Raw genomic sequence first — 20,463 nt, 5'->3', positions numbered from 1 at the left:
GACACAGAATCGGAAACAGGCTCCAGGCTCTGAGCCATCAGCCCAGAGCCTGACGCGGGGCTCGAACTCACGGACCGCGAGATCGTGACCTGGCTGAAGTCGGACGCTTAACCGACTGCGCCACCCAGGCGCCCCTAAATATAGGTTTTGATATGTACACATTTCCCCAATGATCCCTAGCTATCTATTAAGTGATATTCAATGTAGGAACTTACCGAACTGCTGAATTGCTCTATCAGCACTCCAGGGTAATTCCAAAGTCATGTGAACCCGTCGCCTTTGATTTTTAGCTCTCCGATCTGCTTGTAATGAAATACCCGAGCTGGCAGCTTCTGAGATGATAGCAATATTCTGTATTAAATGTAAGGGGGAAAAAAATAATCACCTTTGCACAAAGACAAGTAGGCCAGTACCCTAAGTAAATTTCTCAGAGTACTAGTGGTCCACCAATACCTATCCTCCCCTCCTTCTTCAATTATGGGACCCCAAATTAGGCAGGTACACGGCTGCCCAGAATCAAGATTGTATTTCTCACTCTGCAGTGCAGCTAATTGTGGGCATACTCCAGTAGGCTGGAGGTGATACGAACATCTAAGTAATGTCCTTCAAAGTCAAGAACGTGCCCTTCTCCTTTTTTCTCCTTTCTGCTAGATGAAATGTAAAGGTATTATGACTGAATCGAAAATAGGTAACTTGAAAATGGAGGCCCACATATTAAAGGAATAAGACAGAAGAGGCATAGTCTTCAAGGAGCTTTAACAGCCCTGGTCTACATACTCAAACTTGTACATGGGAGAAATTACCTTCTACCTTGTTTAAATCAGTATGATTTTGGATTTTCTGTCATTTAACAGCTAAAACTAATTCCAACTAATACAACTCCCAATGCACATGGGTAAAAATTCATGAAACAAAGTACATAGCACAACTGGTAATACCTCTTCCTACAATCTTTAAAATACGTAGCATGAGCTTTTAAATATACTTATAAGGGGCACATGGGTGGCTCAGTCAGTTCAGTTAGTTAAGCATCCGACTCTTGATATTGGTTCAGGTCATGATCTCATGGTTGTGAGACTGAGCCCCACGAAGGGCTCCATGCTGACAGCAGAGAGCCTGCTTACGAGTCTCCTTCTCCGGCTCTCTTCCCCTCCCCTGTTCATGCGTGCTCTCCCTCAAAATAAATAAATTTTTTAAATACATAGATGTATTTCCAGAAGACTTTGATAATGGTAACTATCCTCAATTATTTCATTTGCAAAGGCAGAAAAACTCACTGAAATATAAAGAAAAATGTGAGTAAAGATTTAAGATTTTATTCTACCTTTTAAATTAAGGAATTAAGGGGCGCCTGGGTGGCGCAGTCGGTTAAGCGTCCGACTTCAGCCAGGTCACGATCTTGCGGTCCGTGAGTTCGAGCCCCGCGTTGGGCTCTGGGCTGATGGCTCAGAGCCTGGAGCCTGTTTCTGATTCTGTGTCTCCCTCTCTCTCTGCCCCTCCCCCGTTCATGCTCTGTCTCTCTCTGTCCCAAAAATAAACATACATTGAAAAAACAAAAAAATTGAAAAAAAAAAAAATTAAGGAATTAAGTTTAAGTGGCACACCTATTTTTTAGCAATCTCATCAGCAAATGCTTATGGTTAATTCCAACTAAATGGGGAAGAACTAGTCTGAGAATCTCAAAATTGACTGATGGTTGCTTAACAGTAAGAGGCTATACAAAGAGCCTCCGGAGGCAACCAAGGTCTGTCTCCACAGCGGTGACGTATGCAAGCCAATCTAAACGTCATTCAGAGGAATCACCCTAATATGACACGGCACAGCAGTAAGAATCAGCAAAACCAAAGACCATCAGGAATCTGTGTGTGCTTAAATGTATTTTTAGACTCAAAATTAGACTGACACTGGAGAGTAGCATTAGATGTGAAGTCATTAAGATGACCTGTGAGAACTCAGTATTTTCATATTCTGATTAAAAATGTAGAAAGCCTCCAAAGTTATTAAGATCCACATTTAATTTTGTGCACAATAGAAAATACTTACTACATCCAATTTGTGAGAATATAATGAAAATGTAAAATGTGCAATATGTGCAATTACTAAAAATTACAGAATAATAACAACATTCAATGCAATTTCTTTTATTTATTTTTAAAGTTTATTTATTTTGAGAGAGAGAAGTGGAGGGAGGGGGCAAAGAGAGAGGGAGAGAGAGAATCCCAAGAAAGTTCATCCTGGCAGCCCAACACGGGGCTCAATCCCACAACCCTCTGACGATGACCTGAGCCGACACTAAGAGTCAGAAGCTTAACCAACTGAACCACCCAGGTGCCCCCACACGTAGTTTCTTTTAAAAGAAAAAACAAAACCAAACAAAAACCCTAAACATTAATTTTAACATATGGGCATTGTTCTTTTCATTGAAAAGCATCCCAGAAAAACATACCTTATCTCCATCCATAAATCTTTGTTTTTCTGTAATATTTAGTATTTCCACAGGGACATCAAGTTCAGATCTTGACTCATAAGATATGCTTCCATCATCATTGCTTACGACCCTCCCTTTGCGGCCAGTCATCTGAAAAACCAAAGTGTCCTTACAATTAAGTTACCTGATTAAGACGCAGGACACCCAGGACTCCTTCATTAGAGAAACGTGGTGGGGGACAGAAGGGGATGATGAAGCCAGTATGTACTGTGCAGCCTGGGCCGCACAGGCACCCTGGGGGAGAGAACACTGCAATACAATCTCTGGTTTGGAGAAGTTCAGATTCCAGCAGAGAAAGCAGATGTGGGGCAATGATCACAAAGGCTGCATGACAGGTGCAGTAACAGATCAGTGTTGGGTAAACATCAGATATTAAGGATAAGAATTCACTGACTCTAGGAAGACAAATACAGAACAAGGTTCTAAGATCTAAGAGAAAATTAGACACATTATTATGATATCCAAAATAGCACTCATTCCTCAGCATTTTGCAAGTGGCCAAAAGGAACACAAAAAAAAAGACCAAGGAGAGACACAGCCCTGATCGAGTCATATTTACCTCAGCAACATTCTCAGGGCCACCAAGTTCATCAATAAGTTCATCCAGGGTATTAGGAGGGAGGTCTTCAGCTAATTTTTCTAGTTTATCAAGTAGGTCTTTCTTCATCTGCTGGGCTCTTTCCACAGCATCCTGACTCGTTATAAGGCTACTGTTACTGTTGGTGTTAGTGTTGGCTAGATAAGGCACATTTGGTAAGAAAAAAAAAAATCAGTACAAAGTTTAAATATGTTTTGTTTAAAAAGTACATTTCAAGGACAAAGCAAGCTTCCTCTTAAGATACCTGGTGCACTGTTAGGAGCAGGCAAAATTACTGGCGTAGATGAAAAACTAGGTCGTTTTGATCCAAGACCTGATGCTAATAAGGCACTTTGAATAGAATCTGGATCTATACTTTTCTTTTTTTTTTTATCTTTGTTTTTCTTGTGATCTTTCCTGATTAACCAGGGATCTGAAAGTTAAGAAAAGATGTGTCAAATCATTTGTGAACGAAGCAGAATCTTCAAAGGCAGTAACACTTGAATTTTCTGTATTAACTGGTAACTTATAATTGTCACCAGCTACACTGGTCCAGTAGTACATCCAACACACCATAAGGTACAATGCCAGAGTTTGAGGTTAAAAAGAACTACACAAAACAGAGGCTACCATCTCCCATAAATGAGATAAACTACCAAAAGACAAACAAGCTTGGGAGTTGTCCACCAAGCAAAGATGAGAATCTGTGCGGTGATTTGTACTGCACGGGGGGGGAAAGAAATATATATATATATATATATATATATATATCCCATTTCAGACACAGAGATAAGTATCCTTTAGTTTATATTTAACCGACACACTTACCGTCTTCGTCATCCTCACTAGACTCATCTCTGAACGGGTTGAAGTCATCATCGTCTCCGGAACTCATGTTTTTTGAGCTCTCATAGTCACTTTCTTCATGGTCAGACGCGTCAGATTCACTCCCACTGTCATCAGAACTGCTACCAGTAAGGCCACCTACTTTTCGTGCTTTTTTGGCTTCTCGGGTTATTTCTTCACCTACCCTCAAACCCCCAAACAAGACAGTCAGCCCAAACACACTATTCTAAATATCCAAAAAATTACATTTAACTCATGAGTTATTCGAATGAGAAACACAGAGGGGGCGCCTAGGTGGCTCAGTCGGGTAAGCATCCAACTTCGGCTCAGGTCATGATCTCATGGTTCGTGAGTTCAAGCCCCACGTCAGACTCTATGCTGACAGCTCAGAGCCTGGAACCTGCTTCAGATTCTGTATCTCTCTCTGTGTGTGCCCCTCCCTCACTCACTCGTGCTCTGTCTCTCAAAAATGAATAAACATTAGAAAAAAAAATGTTTTTAAATCACATGAGAAAACAGAGGAAAAACATTTCCTTAAGTACATAAAATTCACAAGTGTTAACCTTTTAGACTCCCATAAGAAATCAGGTTAAGTTTAGTTATTCAGAAGAAATGAAACATGTCAATACATATCCAAGACTGCCTTTAAATATATGTTTCAAAACAAATTCAGGACAACAGACACAAAACAGAATCTCTGGCATTTTCACACAATCCAACTACATATCAGGTTGAGAGAACAGACCTAATAATTGTAGGTTTATAGAGTACTTAAAAAATAAAATACCTTAAAAAAATAACTTACGGAATACTTAAAAAAAATCTATAACACACCATTTTAGAAATCAAACAAGGTGCTGATTTGAATTATTTTACTGACTATTCAGAAAAGAGATCTGGAACAAACCATTAAAAGTTCATATATTAATGATATATATGGTAAGAACATAACTCAGCAAAGGGAAACGACCACGCGACCATTTAAGAGGCCACTGATTCTAAAACATAGCATTACTTTTTGTGCCACTACCATAAAAAAATGTTCTCAATTATAATAACCAACCCACTTTCAAGCATATTAAAAATGTAGGGGCACTTGGGTGGCTCAGTCAGTTAAGTGTCTGACTCTTGATTTTGGCTCAGGTCATGATCCTAGAGTCGTGGGTTTGAGCCCTGCTTGGGATTCTCTCTCCACCCTCCCTGCCCTTCCCCAGCTCGCGTGCTTTCTCTTTCAAAATAAACTTAAAAAATGTGAAAAACATGTACTTACAACAGATAAAAAAAATTAAGACTCAAGTATCAGCCACTGTGTTTAGAATACACAGCATCACAGACATTCCAATGGAAGTTATCACTGTCCTAGAGAAAGCCTGTGAAGTTAACTTTTGTTTCTTAATGTTTATTTTTGAGAGAGAGAGAAAGAGAGACAGAGCAGGAGCAGGGGAGGGGCAGACAGAGGGAGACACAGAATCCAAAGCAGGCTCCAGGCTCTGAGCTGTCAGCACAGAGCCCAATGCGGGGCTCGAATTCACGAATGGTGACATCATGACCTGAGCTGAAGTCAGATACTTAACCGACTAAGCCCCCCAGGTGCCCGAGAAGTTAACTTCTGAAAGCCAAACATCTTACTAAGCATCTAAACACAAGCTGAAGCTTGCATATTATAAAATGTCTAGTAAGTACGGAGTGTATTCTTAAAAATAATAAATTAACAAATGACTCTTTAAAGACTGTAAAAACACCATATGTGTGTGTGCATATGCAGCTGTAACAATAGCAAGGCCCAGATTTTGCTGTGTATTGCCCACTAGCTATGTGAACCTGGGAAGATTCCTTAACCTCTTAATCTTTCTGTGCCTTAGTGTCCTCTGTCTAGAAAACAAAAAGCAAGACCTATTTTCATATGGATCCCTTGTGGGTTAAATGAAACAATGTATGGCCAGTGCTTAATATAGTGCCTAGCACCAAACTGTTCAAGTCCTAATTTAAAACAGGGAGTTACTTGTGTGTTCAAAACCACACAGGCAACAGTGAAAATATACAACTACATGCCAATTTAAGGAAGGCAGCTCAATCCCAAAATACAGCTGCTTCAAAATGCTCAAATTTACACTATTTTCAACATCATTTAAAGAAAAAAAAACCCACCTTTCCGCTTCTTCACTTTATTTTCTTTACAAGGACTATCTCTTGGTGAACTATTGTTACTTGGAGCTGTCAAATCAATTCCTAACAAACTATACAGTTTTTTTCGATCTGGAGCAGGGAAGTGTTTTTCAATTAGTGACTGCAACACTCCTCTGTTTATAGGAGAAAAAAAGTGACAATTAGTGGTTCAGTTTGCCAAATAGTTTATTATATGTAAAGTCTTACTGAATATATTTTTAAAATACATTTCCTAAAAAGTAAATACTGTATACTTTGTTCAGTTTTACAAAACAGTGATAATCCAGCTGAAATAACCTTAATATTGTAGGTCAACGCTAACTGAAATAAAGTTCAGGCCAAGACAAATATGCAATTTTTACATTTTCTAGTAACTACATTAAAAAGTAAAAGAAAACTAGACAAACGTTTTTTAGTAATACATTTCAGGACATATTCTACTATTATATATCAATGTATCGTTTCAAAATGCAATCAGTGAGATGTAAAACATATACTTTAAGTCTTTGAATGAAATCTCCTGTGTTTACATTCACAGCGTATCTCAATTTGGACTAGCCATTGATAGGCACCCGTGACTAGCTCCTACCATTTTAAACAACATAGTAATAGGCACATAAGTACAAAAGACAACAGATTAGTAGGTGCATGTTTTGTTTTTAGAAGCAGTTTTGGGTTATATTCACCTTAAAAGGAACCACTTGAATATATCGCCTGAGGCAAAAGATAGGTGGGGCAAAGGTTATTTTGCTAATATTACTACCACAGTTAACATGGCTAGGGTAGGCAAATAAACTGAGAAACGATGTCTAAAAACTTCTTTTTAAAACTCTTTTTGAATATCCCATGATTGCGTGCAATTTTTATACACAGATTACTAAACTGGGGCAAACTCTACTTATTGTTCCTGTGGATAATGGTAATTTCAAACACACAAAGCTGAAACTAAAACAGAAACTAATCCAAGCTGTCACACATTTCCAAGATCTACAAGACAAAAATCATACCCTTCCATTAGTTCAAATACTGGGCACAATATTGTCAAAATGCTCAACAACTGAGCATTCGTATGTTGTTTTCCAAAGGATATACTGTCAAGGGATCGCACAGAACTGCAAAAACTAAGATCAGAAAAACTTTAATGATGATATGGATGAATCAAAACTTTTGCCTCCAGGAAATGCGAACACTTAAAACTAATCTAAATAAAAACTTAAAACCAAAAACATTACTTGGCAGTTGAAACGAAATCATTCAATTCTCCTCCACCCTCCTCCAAGGCTTCTAATGTTCTAGCTTCTCCTGTCGACTGCAGACCAATTACGACACACTGGAGAGAAAAACAGAATTATAAATAATACCACGCATGTGGTTTCTTAAGATGTATTTTACATATTTAGTGAAGAAAAAGGATTTCAAACAAGAATGACCCATTATTGTACATACGTGCTCATTTATTTATTCTGTATATATCTGAGGCATGCTACTATGTGTAAAAAACTTAGCTAGGAAATAGGATTACAGCAGTGGACATATTTAAAGCCCCTGCCTCAGTTCTTTGTACTTCAAGTATATCTATATTTTGCTGAAAAGAAAAAACTGTATGGCAATAAATACCCACATGTCATCAGTAGTTGTATCTATGGATGGCCAAATTATAGTGGTTTATTTCTTTATACTCTTTTGAGCTATCTAAATTCTTTAAAGAAATGTGTATTTTAAAGTCTGACTACATTAATACTTTTACAACTCTCAGAAAGAGCAGGCTTTCCAAGCAGAAAGCCTGAACACACAAGACTAGAAAACATAACCAAAGAATAAATCTATTAATGTGTTCTTCAACTTACTTTTCCATTCTTGATTTCTTCTCGAGCTAGTTGCACAACCCTTTTAACTTTGGATGCTATACACAAGTATTTGAAAAATCTCTGGTGAGCAGACCAGAACTGACCCCACATGGATTTCTTCATGCGTTGCTCAGCATCAATCAGATCTGCAGCTTGCTGAAATCGCTCTCTGGCAATGACCCACTGAAGATACACAATCAACATTTTAGATATTTCATCTGTAAGTGTGAATTATTTAAAAATCACTGATTCGGGGCACCTGGGTGCCTCATTCAGTTAAGCGTCCGACTCCTGATTTTGGCTCGGGTCATGATCTCACGGTTTCTGAGTTCGAGCCCCGCATCAGGCTCTACGTGCACAGCATGGAGCCTGCTTGGGATTCTCTCTGTCTCCCTTTCTGCCTCCCCCCCACCCCACCCCCGCTTGTGTACTTTCTCTCTCAAAAATAAATAAACATTTTTAAAAAATGACCGATTCAAGCAAAATAATGTTAGGTGCAAGACTACTTAACATTAATTTAATAAACCAACTTCAGTAGCTTGGGAAGCTCTAAACAAATGTTTTTCAGGATGTTCACGGTTACCTCGAAACTCTTCTTAGCAACTACAGTCATTTTAGGGAATAGTTACACTGTAATTTTAAAACTATGCGACTTAAATAAATGGCATTTTAAAATGTTTATGCATTTAAGTGATCTCTACACTAAATGTGGCTCGAACTCATAACCCTGAAGATCAAGTCACATGCTCTTCGACTGAGCCAGCCAGACACCCCATTGTAAATAGCTTTTTTATGTTGCTTTATTTATTTATATTTACTTGAAAGAGAGAAAGCGCACGTGCACAAGCGGTGAAGAGAGGCAGAGGGGGAGAGAAAGAATCTGAAGCAGGCTCCACACCCAGCATAGACCCTGATGCGGGGCTCGACCTCATGACCCTGGAATCATGACCTGAGCCGAAATCAAGAGTCAGACGCTCAACCGACTGAACTACCCAGGCTCCCCAATAGCTTTTTTCTCCTAATAAATTACTTTAACAAAGAGAAAGCTCAGAAAATTAGGAAAGTAAGGATCTGGTGATTTATCTGTTGTTTTACAGCAAAATATACTCTTGTGGGCTGACAGACATTAAAAATACTAGGAATTAAGAAATAACTTCTCACCAGCTTGACTGCTTTGTTATACATTTTCACATAGCTCTGAGAAAGAAGAACTTCCTCAATTTTGAAGGTCACTCCAGTAAAGCTCAGCTGTCGAGCAATGTACATTCCTCTAAGTTTCATATCCATAGCAACTATTTCCATGGCACCAACACCTCTGAATAAAATTAAAACACACAGTAACTATCATTAAATATAGTAGGGCTTTAATATAAGTGGAAAAGGTTTTAGCAGTAACACCTCTTTTAAACTGCAACTGAGAACAAATAGCGTATACCGTAAACTACCTTACCTCCGTTCTACCGCTTGGATAAAATCACTGAATTCTCTAAATGGAGTTCCCTCACCCCATATTCCAAGACGGTTCATATAGGCCATGTTTCGTGGTTCAGAAGCACCTGAAAAATCCCAAAACAAAACATGTTATAGCTGAATAAATAACTCACACATGTATCTTTCAAATAAAATAACAACTCACCAGTGGCACTAGCATAAACAACTCTGGCCTTTGGCAATTTGTTCTGAAGCTCTAAAACTGCCAAGCCTGTCTTGGTTGGCTTCGAAGAACCAACAGGACATAAGTTTTTTGCTTTATGGCATTCGTCAAAGACTATCTGTACAGAGTGAATTAAGGAACATATCACAGTAGCAAGTATTTCTAATCTTTAAAGAAGGTTTAACTTTTATTTCCTTAAGGTCTTGGGGAACATCCCAAATTTCTGTGGTAGAGGAGTGGGCCAAGTTCAAGATAATCAGGAAGGGAGAGTTGCCACGGATAATAAGCCCCTGAGCATTAACTTTTTAAAATAATACCAACATACCCATCATACAGCTTTGTAAAACCTGTAACATTTTACCTTATTTGCCTCAGATTCTTTTTAAGATCACAAACATAAATGAAGCCCTCTACGTGCCTCTCTTTGACGTAACCCCTCCCTTTCAAGTCTCAGAGGCAACCTCTGATTTGGGTATTTCTATTAACCTGATATTTAATTCTTGACTAGAATGGAGGAAAGGATCCACCCTGGCAAGAAAGGTCCACCACACAATTTTGGCAAATTCTCTAAGTAGAAGTACAATTGGTAACTAACTTTATGAGCATTTTAAAAACTGGCATTCCTCATGCAGGACAGCAAAAGGTTTGCCACGGGTAAATAGGTTTGAACATCACTAAGTTCAGTTTTTTCCCCTTAGTCGTCTCAGATGCTTTACTATATCAATATGCACCGTGAATCCCCAAAAAGAGGAATATAGCATTCATCACGTCCCACACCTCTTAACATTTCCCTAAACCAGGAGCTTACATACTGGCCTCCTATATGGCAGCTACAAGACAGAATCAACTTTCTGACCCCTTGGATGCTGAGCTATCCTAAAAGCTCTCATCCCAGCAATTGCAGTTAACCTCAGGATGTAGTTTTCCAAAGGTTTATTCTCACATGCACTTTTGTGTCATTAAAAAACATAAAAACATTTATTGAAAAGGATACCACTCCATCGAAGTCATCACCACACCAATGCAGAAGTTGTTTTAATCTAGTTTTGTATTTACCACCAGACTGACTTTCACCAATAAGGGAAGAATAGGTAGCAAAAATAACACCCTTTTTCACGCTCCCGTTATGTTTGGAAGAAATTTTTCCATATTTAAACTAAAAAAGAAAAAAGAAATTATAAATATACTTTTTTCTCTGAAACATTTATCTTACCTAAGCTTCTATAGCAGGAAACTGGTGAGTCTATCATGGGTTTTAGGGAAGTCAAAGGACCCCTAAGACCATACACAAAATTTCTTCTACATACGTATACACACACACGTACCATTGTATGTATGTACGTACACACACACGTAACTTCATGACGTAAGGATCCAGTTTTCATCAAAGTCTCAAAAACCTTTTTTTTTGAGAGAGTGCTGGCAGGGAGGGGCACAGGGAGAGGAAAAGACTCCCCTAAGCAGGCTCCACACCCAGCAGGGAGCCACCCAGGCCCTCCTCAAAAAACTTCTATCAACAGCAACAACAAAAGATTACAGGGGCTCCTGGGTGGCCAAGTCAGTTAAACATCCTACTCTGGATTTCAATTCATGTCATGATTTCGCCACCATGGGATCAAGCCCCGCATGGGGCTCTGTGCTGGATGTAGAGCCTGCCTAAGATTCTCTCCTCTCTCCCTCTGTCCCTCCCCTACTCCCTCTCTCAAAAACAAAACAAAAAGCCGAAAGGTTATAAACCAAGCTCCCCTCTAAGAAAAAAGTCACGATATTCATTTTACAAATATTTATTGTGCACTTGCTATATGCCAAGTCACTGTCAGTCCTGTGTCATATATAACGAGCTACGCCAGTCAGTTTTTTAGTTTGAGCTGTCAGTTATCAATTCAAGAACCAGCACCACCAATCCACTCAGTCATACCCCCCCCCCAAAAAAAGCCGATGATGAGCAAGGCAACACTGAACCAACTTAGGGCCACATGGAATGCTTGTCCTTACTTATTTTCAAAAGGCTAACGGGGAGGACCTGCAGGAACCAGGTCTGTCTATTCCACCCTGGTAACTCCAGCAGTTGGTGCACAGGAGGAGGTCAGTAAGGGTTTGCTAAATGAACATGAAGATTCTTATTACATTAAACTGCTTTAAATTTTTTTTTTTTTCAACGTTTATTCATTTTTGGGACAGAGAGACAGAGCATGAATGGGGGAGGGGCAGAGAGAGAGGGAGACACAGAATCGGAAACAGGCTCCAGGCTCTGAGCCATCAGCCCAGAGCCTGATGTGGGGCTCGAACTCACGGACCGCGAGATCGTGACCTGGCTGAAGTCGGACGCCTAACCGACTGTGCCACCCAGGCGCCCCTAAACTGCTTTAGATACCTACCCACATTTTCTTCCACTTGACAGTACTGTTCTTACACAAACGCAGGTACAGATACACAAATCTACCAGACAAATCTCCAAATCAGTCTCCAAAAGTCAACAATTCCCTATGTGCTGTGATGGGCACACCACCTGTCCACACAGCTTTACTACAGTGCACCCTTCTACACCCAGTTGTGAGCTTCAGCATATAAAGTCACCTCAGAAACAAAGACCAACACTGAAGACTGAGAATAAACTCCGTAATGACAGAGACAAGGCCTATTTTGTTTGTCACCACCCAACCGTACCTGGCACAGTAGCTGACGTACAGTAATCCACAACCCAATGAGAATGGCTAGCCCTCAACTAATGCTTTCTGTAAAATAACTCACTCGATCTTTGTAACTCTACAAAGTAGAACCTGTTATTATTCCAATCTCACAGATGAATCAATATTTACTGAATGACTGAATAGAAAGCTTTCATACCTTATTTAATGAATGAACCAAAATGTTTTTTGCTCCAATATCCCTCAAATCTCTTTCAGCATCATACTTCAAGTCATTTGAAACACTGAACCTGCCACATAAAAAAGAAAAGAAAAAAAGAAACACACACACATACAAATTAAATGCAAATTCCATCAATCTAGCAGTACTCATCAGGATAAATAAAACCAGGCCTCGACACTTAAAAAATACACCTACTCAGTAATAAAACCCATCTCACATGCGTAAGTAATTATTCACAAAAGAAAGCTTACACAGTCTTTGGCACTTACTTACCATAATGCTCTTTTTCTACTCAACAAATAATTTTCATAGATGATTCCTGCTATCGTCCTTCCTTTTCCTACACCAGCACCATCACCTATTAAGAAGCCAGCACGATCTCCATTAGGTAGGAATGTTTCATGTTGCTAAAAAAGAGAAAGTTGATAATTAATCTACTCCTTCAAATACCTTAGTCATCAGCCTTTTAAACAGGAAAATATTAATGTGATTTATGCGTATACAAATGACATACACTTTGGCTTAGTATGAATACTTTCTTTATATTTACTAAGTACTGTTTCTTGCCACACTCACATGCACCAGGTAACTGAAGTCAACAAACTGGTGAGCATTCTCCCATACCTGTTTCAATGCTTGCAGAGTCAAATACAAACTTTTAATCACACATAAACATGGGGGATGGTTAGCTGTTTGGCCATTACTTATTTTACAGAAATGGAGTACGACAGAAGCCCTCTCAAGACAACTAGCATAACTCTAATTCATGGTTTTAAAAGACAGTACCATACCCATACACTAATACCACAGTTTATTCAAACACCCACAAGGGTATGGGCTTTTAAGTCTTTTCCAGCATTCTACCACCAAAGTTAAAAAAGCTGCAACAAATAGTCATCCACCAAAAACAAAAACAAAGTCAACCACCCATCTATCCATCTCCTTAATATATATGTTCTCAATCTAATAGTTCTGTCGAATAGACTTCCAATAATACACTTGTTAGGTCAAAGGATATATGTTATTTTTTCAAGCAAGCTCTGCGCCCAACGTGGGGCTTGAACTCGTGACCCCGAGATCAAGAGTTGCATGACTCCAAGATCAAAAGTTGCATGACTGAGCCAGCCAGGCGCCTTACGATATATGTATTTTTAATTTTAATACACATTCCAAAAAGGCTGTAACATTTGTCATTTCTAGTAGAAACGCACACCTCCTGAATCCATGCTACCTCTTTAATTATCAGACACGTGAAACTTCTATAAAAATCACATTCACAAGTTTTTCATGCAAGGAAAACTTAACCTTTGCATTAAAACAACTGTATTATATGGACCAGGATTCAAAGATAAATATTGTATGTAGCTACGAAACATTATTGCTTACCTGCGCTGCATAAGTAATTGCCTCAAGCTGTAATGCTGATAACCAGCCATTATCAATGGTTTCTTCAGAAATGGATGTTTTGTACCAAACATCAGGAGGAGTAACACTGGATAAAGAACTAGTTTCCACTACAGCATCTGGATGACGTAGGCCAATTTTTACTGAACGAAAAATTTAAAAAACTTCATTTTAATTTTTCTAGGTAATAACACTTCCAGTTTTATTATATGATATTGCCATATTTTTCCTATCATAGAAAAAGTAAAAGTAAATAAGTAACTATACACTTCAGGATTCTATAAAGGCATTGATGGGTGGTAAATTACTATTTAAATTTGACTAAAAGGACCTATTTATCAAATACTCATGCTTTAAATAAAGACCCGCTGATTAAAAAAGTCTAGAAAAATATGGACTTGGTTCATACCACCAGGTTCTCCAATAGCAACAAACACAATCCTAGATTTGGGAATTTACTTGAATGAATCATTCCCTTGCATCAGTGAAACAAAAGTTTGGAATGTAATTTTATTTTGAAAGGGATTTTAATGGAAATCTTGGCCATAAAATTAAACAGCAACTAATTCCCCAAAATGCATTATGTGAATAGCTTTAAACAGAGGTCAGCAAACCTTTTCTATATATAGTCAGACAATAAATATTTCCAGCTTTGCAGAGTATCTGGTGTTACTGAACATCGGTATTGTAGCAATGTAAAAGCAGCCACAGCCAATAAATAAATAAACTCACGCGCATGGTTATGTTCCAATAAAACTTTATAAAAACAAGCAAAAGTCCAAATTTAGTTTGCTGACTTTGGTTTCAAGGGCCATGGATAAACTCTCAATCCTTTTATGAACTATTATGGGTGGGAGGGGGAAACTACCCATTTCAGATACCACAACCTGAAGTTTGTAGTTTAAAAACGTATACAGGTATGTAAGTATATGTGTATGTATTATTTTTAAGTAGCTTCCACATCCACGTGGGGCTTGAACTTACAACTCTGAAATCAAAAGCTACATGTTCTACCAGCTGAGCAAGCCAAGTGCTCTTTAAAGTTCGTCAAAAAACAATTATTTTTACTGTATGTTCACTAACTTGGATTTAAATTAAAAAATAAAATTTAATTAAAAAAATTGTTTTTCTTTGACTTCTAAAGTTCATTTTAGGGGCGCCTGGGTGACTCAGTCAATTAGGTGTCTGACTCTTGGGTTTCAGCTCAGGTTTCAGTTCTCACAGTTTATGACATTAAGTCCCGAGTCGGGTTCTGTACTAATACCATGGACCTGCTTGGGGGTTCCCTCTCTCCCTGTCCTTCCCTGGCTTGCTCTCTCAAAATACATAAATAAACTTAAATAAATAAATAGAGACACCTGGGTGGCTCAGTAGGTTGAGCGTCCAATGTTGGCTCAGGTCATGATCTCATGGTTCATGGGTTCAAGGCCCCACACATCCAGCACTCTCCTGTCAGTGTGGAGCCCGCTTTGGATTCTCTATTCCTCTCTCTTTCTGCACCTTCTCCTCTCCCACTCACATGCATGCACGCTCTCTCTCAAAAATAAACATTAAAAATAAATAATTTCTTTTTAAATGGCCAGAAAATTATGGGAGCTTGAAGTCCATACACAGTTGGTAAACAGATTTTTTAGTTCAAGTGGTAATATTAGTGGCTTTTTATAGAAACTCAGAGTACATAAAAGATTCTAGCCATGTGTATATTTTTTCCATCTTATCACCACCATATAATGAGAGTGAACATTTGGTTTTTTTTGAGAGGGAGGGAGTACATGCTAGAGGCAGGAGGGAGGTGGGGAGAGGGAGAATCTCAAGCAAGCTCCATGCCGAACTGAAGCCCCACTGGGCTCAAACGCACAATCATGAGATCGTGACCTGAGTGAGCCTAAATCAAGAGTCGGGCACTTAACCAACTGAGCCACCCAAAGTGAACATTTTTCTACTAAAGTTAAAAACTATTAATTTTCAGTTTGACATAGTATAGTGGTCACTAAAAAAAATAAGACATGGTTGTTACGGCAAAAAGGGAGAAATGTTAATGTACACTATTGAAATAAATAGCACATTGTATTTTTAAGATTCCCATGCTTTTGTTTGCATAAAGTATATAAAGCTAAGGTACAGACTTACGCCTCTATAATTCACTATGATTTTATACCTGCTGCTGACATGAGCAAAATTAACTTGAAACAAAATAAAGCCCAAGCTTTTTTACTCTTAGTTTTAAAGGACTTCAACCCAAAACAGTTTTAACTTTCTGTAGGAAAAAATACACCAGTAAAATTTTCACCTAGATATTTTAAAACCTGTAATAGTTTAAAACAGATTATAAGGCTCACACTTGTCAAAATTCCAAGGTACCCAATATTGATAGATCCTAATAGGTAATAACATGTGTGGGAAAGTTACTTAAGTTCAAGAGGAACCCAAAAGTCTTTCATCATTTTGACAAATCCCAAAGACATACATTTTATTGGCATATATTCTGCATAGGTTTCTGCATGACCCATTTCTTCTTCATCTTCCTCTTCTGGTTCATCTTCCTCTTTCACAACAGGGACCTTCTGTAACATAGAGCATAATCAGAGACTGGAGGTCCAGCCAACACACAGGAAAACTCCTCTGTAGGAATACTAGCAATCTTCAGTCTCGGAAACATGACATTCCTCTTCTATGTTCCCTCAAAGCTGGATCATACTTTGGTTCTTCCGTGCTTCTCTGATGAGCAAAGATAATCCATGCCCTACTCTCAGCTCTAACACACTGCTGGGTCACCTCAGGGCTCCACCTTCCTTCCAGTCACTACCTCTCAAACTACTTTCCCCTTTGCCTACCACCCTCCCTGATGCCCAGAACTCTTTCTAACCTCAGTCCTTGTCAGTTCCAGGAAGAGAAGGACCAAAAGGCTTAGGAAGGAAGGTGGATGAGCCCCAGCAGCTCATCCTACAACATCAATGGCAGAAACCACTGAAGCCACACATCCCACCCTCATTTTAGTAAACCTTCACGTCACCTGTCTTCTCTCCCTCGGACATTGAAACTAAAACCCCAGAAAACTCTGGATTTAAAGGTTCTTCTGAAGGGCGGAGCATTTACTTCAGACATCTGTGTTTCCACAAACACAACAATCACATATAAGAAAGCCATATCACTTACTCTCTAATCCTTGGCACACGTGAAAATGAAATGGGGAGCTATTAGTTAAGCACACCAGGAAAACTAGAATAAAGCCAGACTGTCCTAGACAACTTGTGCGAATGGCTACCAATCACATGTTCCTTTTTTTCTTCACAGAATCTTAAAGGAGGAGTGGTAGGGAGAAATAGGGGAATAGAAAGACCCTGAACAAGCCTCTTTTCACTACAAGTAAACCAACACCAAAGGTATTTATTAATGTGCTTGTTCAAGAAAGACTATAGAGAAAAATCTGTGAAATCCAGTATATCCAGAAAAGGAGGGGGAAAAAAAAAGAGAGAGAAGCCAGTCAGGGCCTACAGGCAACACCAAGGATAACAAAACATTGAAAGGTAAGGGCAGGCTCTTCGATTTCTTTTTATTTTGTCTAGAGTTATGATGGCAAACAGATGCTCAATAAAAGTGGGAAGGAAGAGGGAGATGGTAGATAAATATCCAATCAACATCAATCCATGGAATCCTTAGGAAAAAAATCCAAAAAAGTTCCTGAATGTTCTTAGAAAGTATGCCAAAATAAAACTCAATTTGAGAAACTGGAGACAAAGTGGGGTTGGCAAAGAAACACATACAAATCCTCATTCTGCTGTTAATTTGCATGGCCTTGCTTAAATCACTTAAATTCTGTGTCTTCCCCATCCCACCTTCAGCCCTTTCCCCACGTTATCAAATAAGACTAGGGGACCTGGGGAGCTCAGTGGGTTGGGCTTCCGACTTCAGGTCATGATCTCCCAGTTCGTGAGTTCAAGCCCCATATCGGGCTCTCTGCTGTCAGTGCAGAGCCCGCTTCAGATCCTGTCCTCCTCTCTCAGCTCCTCCCCCACTCATGCTCTCTCTCTCAAAAATAAATAAAACACAAAACATTGAAAAAAAAAAAAAAAAGAATGCATACTATGCTAAATGACCAGCCTCCTTCCCTCTCCCTCTATCTTATCTTCCCTCACCTGAATTTAAAAAAAAAAAAAAAAAAATCACCAAGAGTGTTAACTGGAAGATAAGCTGGTCTACTGTCTGGTCACAAAATCCAGGGACACACAGGTAAATTTCAAAGCCAATAAAAAGGCAACTGAGGGTCCCCAAGCTTCAGGTCAAGGAGATAAATGAGGGGGAGTGGGGAGACTATGGTACCTGCAGAACGCCCACCCAACACACAAAGTCCACGTTCCTACTCAGCCAGAAGCCTGTTCAGGTGGGAATGCGGGCCCACGGTCGTCAGGTACTCCTGTTTTTCAGGAGAACCTGGAAATCAGAGGATTTTTATGTGGTAGCAACAAATTCAAATTTTTTCAAAATACTGTGGAGTCCCACCCAACAAAACACATTTGTCAACTGGCTTTGGTCCACAGTCTACCAGTTTGTGATCTCTGCTAGAGATACAGATTTTCTTTTTGTTTTTTAAAAACTAAGCTCTATGCCCAACGTGGGGCCAGAACTCAAGACCTCAAGATCAAGAGTCACATGCCCCACTGACTGAGCCAGTCAGGCGCCCGTTAGATGTTTCTTTCTTTCTTTCTTTTTTTTTTTTTTTAAAGTTTATTGGTTTTGAGGGAGGGAAAGAGAGAGAGAGAGAGAGAGAGAGGGAGGGACGGAGGGAGGGAGAGAATGAGTAGGATAGGGGCAGAGAGAGAGAGAGAGAGAGAGAGAGAGAGAGAGAAAGAGAGAGAGAGAGAATTCCAAGCAAGCTCCATGCTGTCAGCACAGAGCCTGACGTGGAGCTTGAACCCACAAACTGTGGGATCATGACCTGAGCCAAAGCTGGATGCTCAACCAACTGAGCCACCCAGGTGCCCCTCTTTTTTTTTTAATATTTATTTTTGAGAGAGAGAGAGAAAAAACACGAGCGGGGGAGAGGCAGAGAGAGAAGGAGACAGAGTATCTGAAGTGTGCTCTGTGCAGAGAGCCCCATGCAGGGCTTGAACTCACGAATCGAGAGATCATGACCCAAGCTGAAGCCACCCAGGCACTCCCTGTTAGAGGTTTCTTAACTGCAAGGACAACAAAGAACTTCTGGCATATTATGGGCAAACATAAGCTGAACTGGGAACCTGAGTACTACATACATTTTTTGAAAGAAAAACGCAATCTCAGGGTACCTAGGTGGCTCAGTTGGTTAAGTGTCAGACTTGGGTTCAGTCATGATCTCATGGTTCATGAGTTCGAGCCATGCATGGGGCTGTCTGCTGTCAGAACAGAGCCCGCTTGGGATCTTCTGTCCCCCATTCTCTGCCCCTCCCTGGCTGGTTCTCTCTCTCTCAAAAATAAACTTAAAAAAAATTAAAAAAAAAAAAAAAAAAGAAAAAGAAAAATGCAATTGTATTTTCTAAAAATCAACTTCCATGTAAGTTGCTGGCACACAACTATTAAGTAAACTGGGTCCGGCCAGCATTCACTCTCCTAGTCCCTGTTCAAAACCTCAGGCACAGACGGCTGCGCTGTGTCTCCAGTTCCTTATTCCGTCCCCAAGTCTTAGCAATCCTCTGGTACTGTTACATGTTTTCCCTTTTTTCTTCCCTCTCACCTTGTTCCAATCATTCTCTTTGTAGTCCCCCAAGTTTAATTTCTAATACTTCCTTCTGGAGTACTTAACCAAAGGGTCTTCCCCCCACCAGCCCATCCTGAGTCACTAACAGGATCCTCCACTTCCAGTGGCCCCGACTGGTGCTGCACCAAGTCCAAATCTTTCAAACTCAACTCAGAACCCTCCAAAGTGCCAAATCCAACTATTCGAACTTCCTCATGGCTTACGGTCACCTAAACATATAGCCATCTCCTCTGTGCCAATGCATTAGCTCCCTTCCTAAAATGCCCTCCTACAGTGTCTCCAAACTCAACACCCAATCTCCATTATATCTCTGCCACAAAATGAAATCTTCTCAGGCCATTTGAGTCCAGGGAGACCTCCTCTTCCTCCAAAGTCATAACCCTAATTGTGACTGTCCCAATGTACTTTTTGCTGTACCTTCTATTGCTACTTACACCATGTGCTTGTCAAATTGTGTGATTATGGAAGGGGGAACCATGTAGTATACCTCTTGTACAAACCCACCACACGCATGCAGTGTTATACACAGCAATGAAATAAATGTACAGAATTAATTAACCCAAAACATACATTTCCAAACTACAAGGAAAAAGATTACTTGTAACTAGAACATTATATGATCTGACAGCTCAGAACTAGCTATACATGCAAGTTCAATCCTAAAATGGACAGTTATCAAACACTTTTGGTTAACTCACATTGTCTTTGTCTACCAGATGAGATCCACAAAAAAAGGATGTGAGTACCGCGTGTAATACTACACCCTATCAAATATACAAGTTATTATCACCTTGTTCAGTATGTTAGTTTACTTCAGTGAGATTTAATGCTTACTCATTAGTTTATGCAGTTCAGTAGCCCCCCTTCACCCCCAAA

The 20,463-nt window shown here is 39.5% G+C and overlaps 1 protein-coding gene across 5 annotated transcripts in view; it reads right to left on the bottom strand.

Annotated features, from left to right (window-relative positions):
• The window catches only part of SBNO1 (strawberry notch homolog 1), a 59,870-nt gene that overhangs the window by 23,363 nt on the left and 16,044 nt on the right, over positions 1 to 20,463 (bottom strand). For 4 of the 5 annotated variants that reach the window (XM_045459429.1, XM_045459426.1, XM_045459428.1 and 1 more), the window contains 16 exons: positions 16,321 to 16,417; positions 13,836 to 13,996; positions 12,723 to 12,856; positions 12,426 to 12,516; positions 10,573 to 10,734; positions 9,561 to 9,696; positions 9,375 to 9,480; positions 9,086 to 9,239; positions 7,925 to 8,107; positions 7,310 to 7,407; positions 6,060 to 6,211; positions 3,894 to 4,091; positions 3,331 to 3,498; positions 3,048 to 3,223; positions 2,447 to 2,578; positions 216 to 351 (listed from right to left, as the gene is read on the bottom strand). In XM_045459429.1, coding sequence (XP_045315385.1) covers positions 216 to 351; positions 2,447 to 2,578; positions 3,048 to 3,223; positions 3,331 to 3,498; positions 3,894 to 4,091; positions 6,060 to 6,211; positions 7,310 to 7,407; positions 7,925 to 8,107; positions 9,086 to 9,239; positions 9,375 to 9,480; positions 9,561 to 9,696; positions 10,573 to 10,734; positions 12,426 to 12,516; positions 12,723 to 12,856; positions 13,836 to 13,996; positions 16,321 to 16,417 — 2,284 coding nt within the window. The remainder of the gene's footprint in view (positions 1 to 215; positions 352 to 2,446; positions 2,579 to 3,047; positions 3,224 to 3,330; positions 3,499 to 3,893; positions 4,092 to 6,059; positions 6,212 to 7,309; positions 7,408 to 7,924; positions 8,108 to 9,085; positions 9,240 to 9,374; positions 9,481 to 9,560; positions 9,697 to 10,572; positions 10,735 to 12,425; positions 12,517 to 12,722; positions 12,857 to 13,835; positions 13,997 to 16,320; positions 16,418 to 20,463) is intronic. The other variant, XM_045459427.1, reaches the window with a different exon arrangement.

The sequence above is a fragment of the Leopardus geoffroyi genome, chromosome D3, assembly GCF_018350155.1.
Source record: "Leopardus geoffroyi isolate Oge1 chromosome D3, O.geoffroyi_Oge1_pat1.0, whole genome shotgun sequence".
Taxonomy (NCBI): Eukaryota; Metazoa; Chordata; class Mammalia; order Carnivora; family Felidae; genus Leopardus; species Leopardus geoffroyi.
This window is presented reverse-complemented; position numbering and strand designations above follow the sequence as displayed.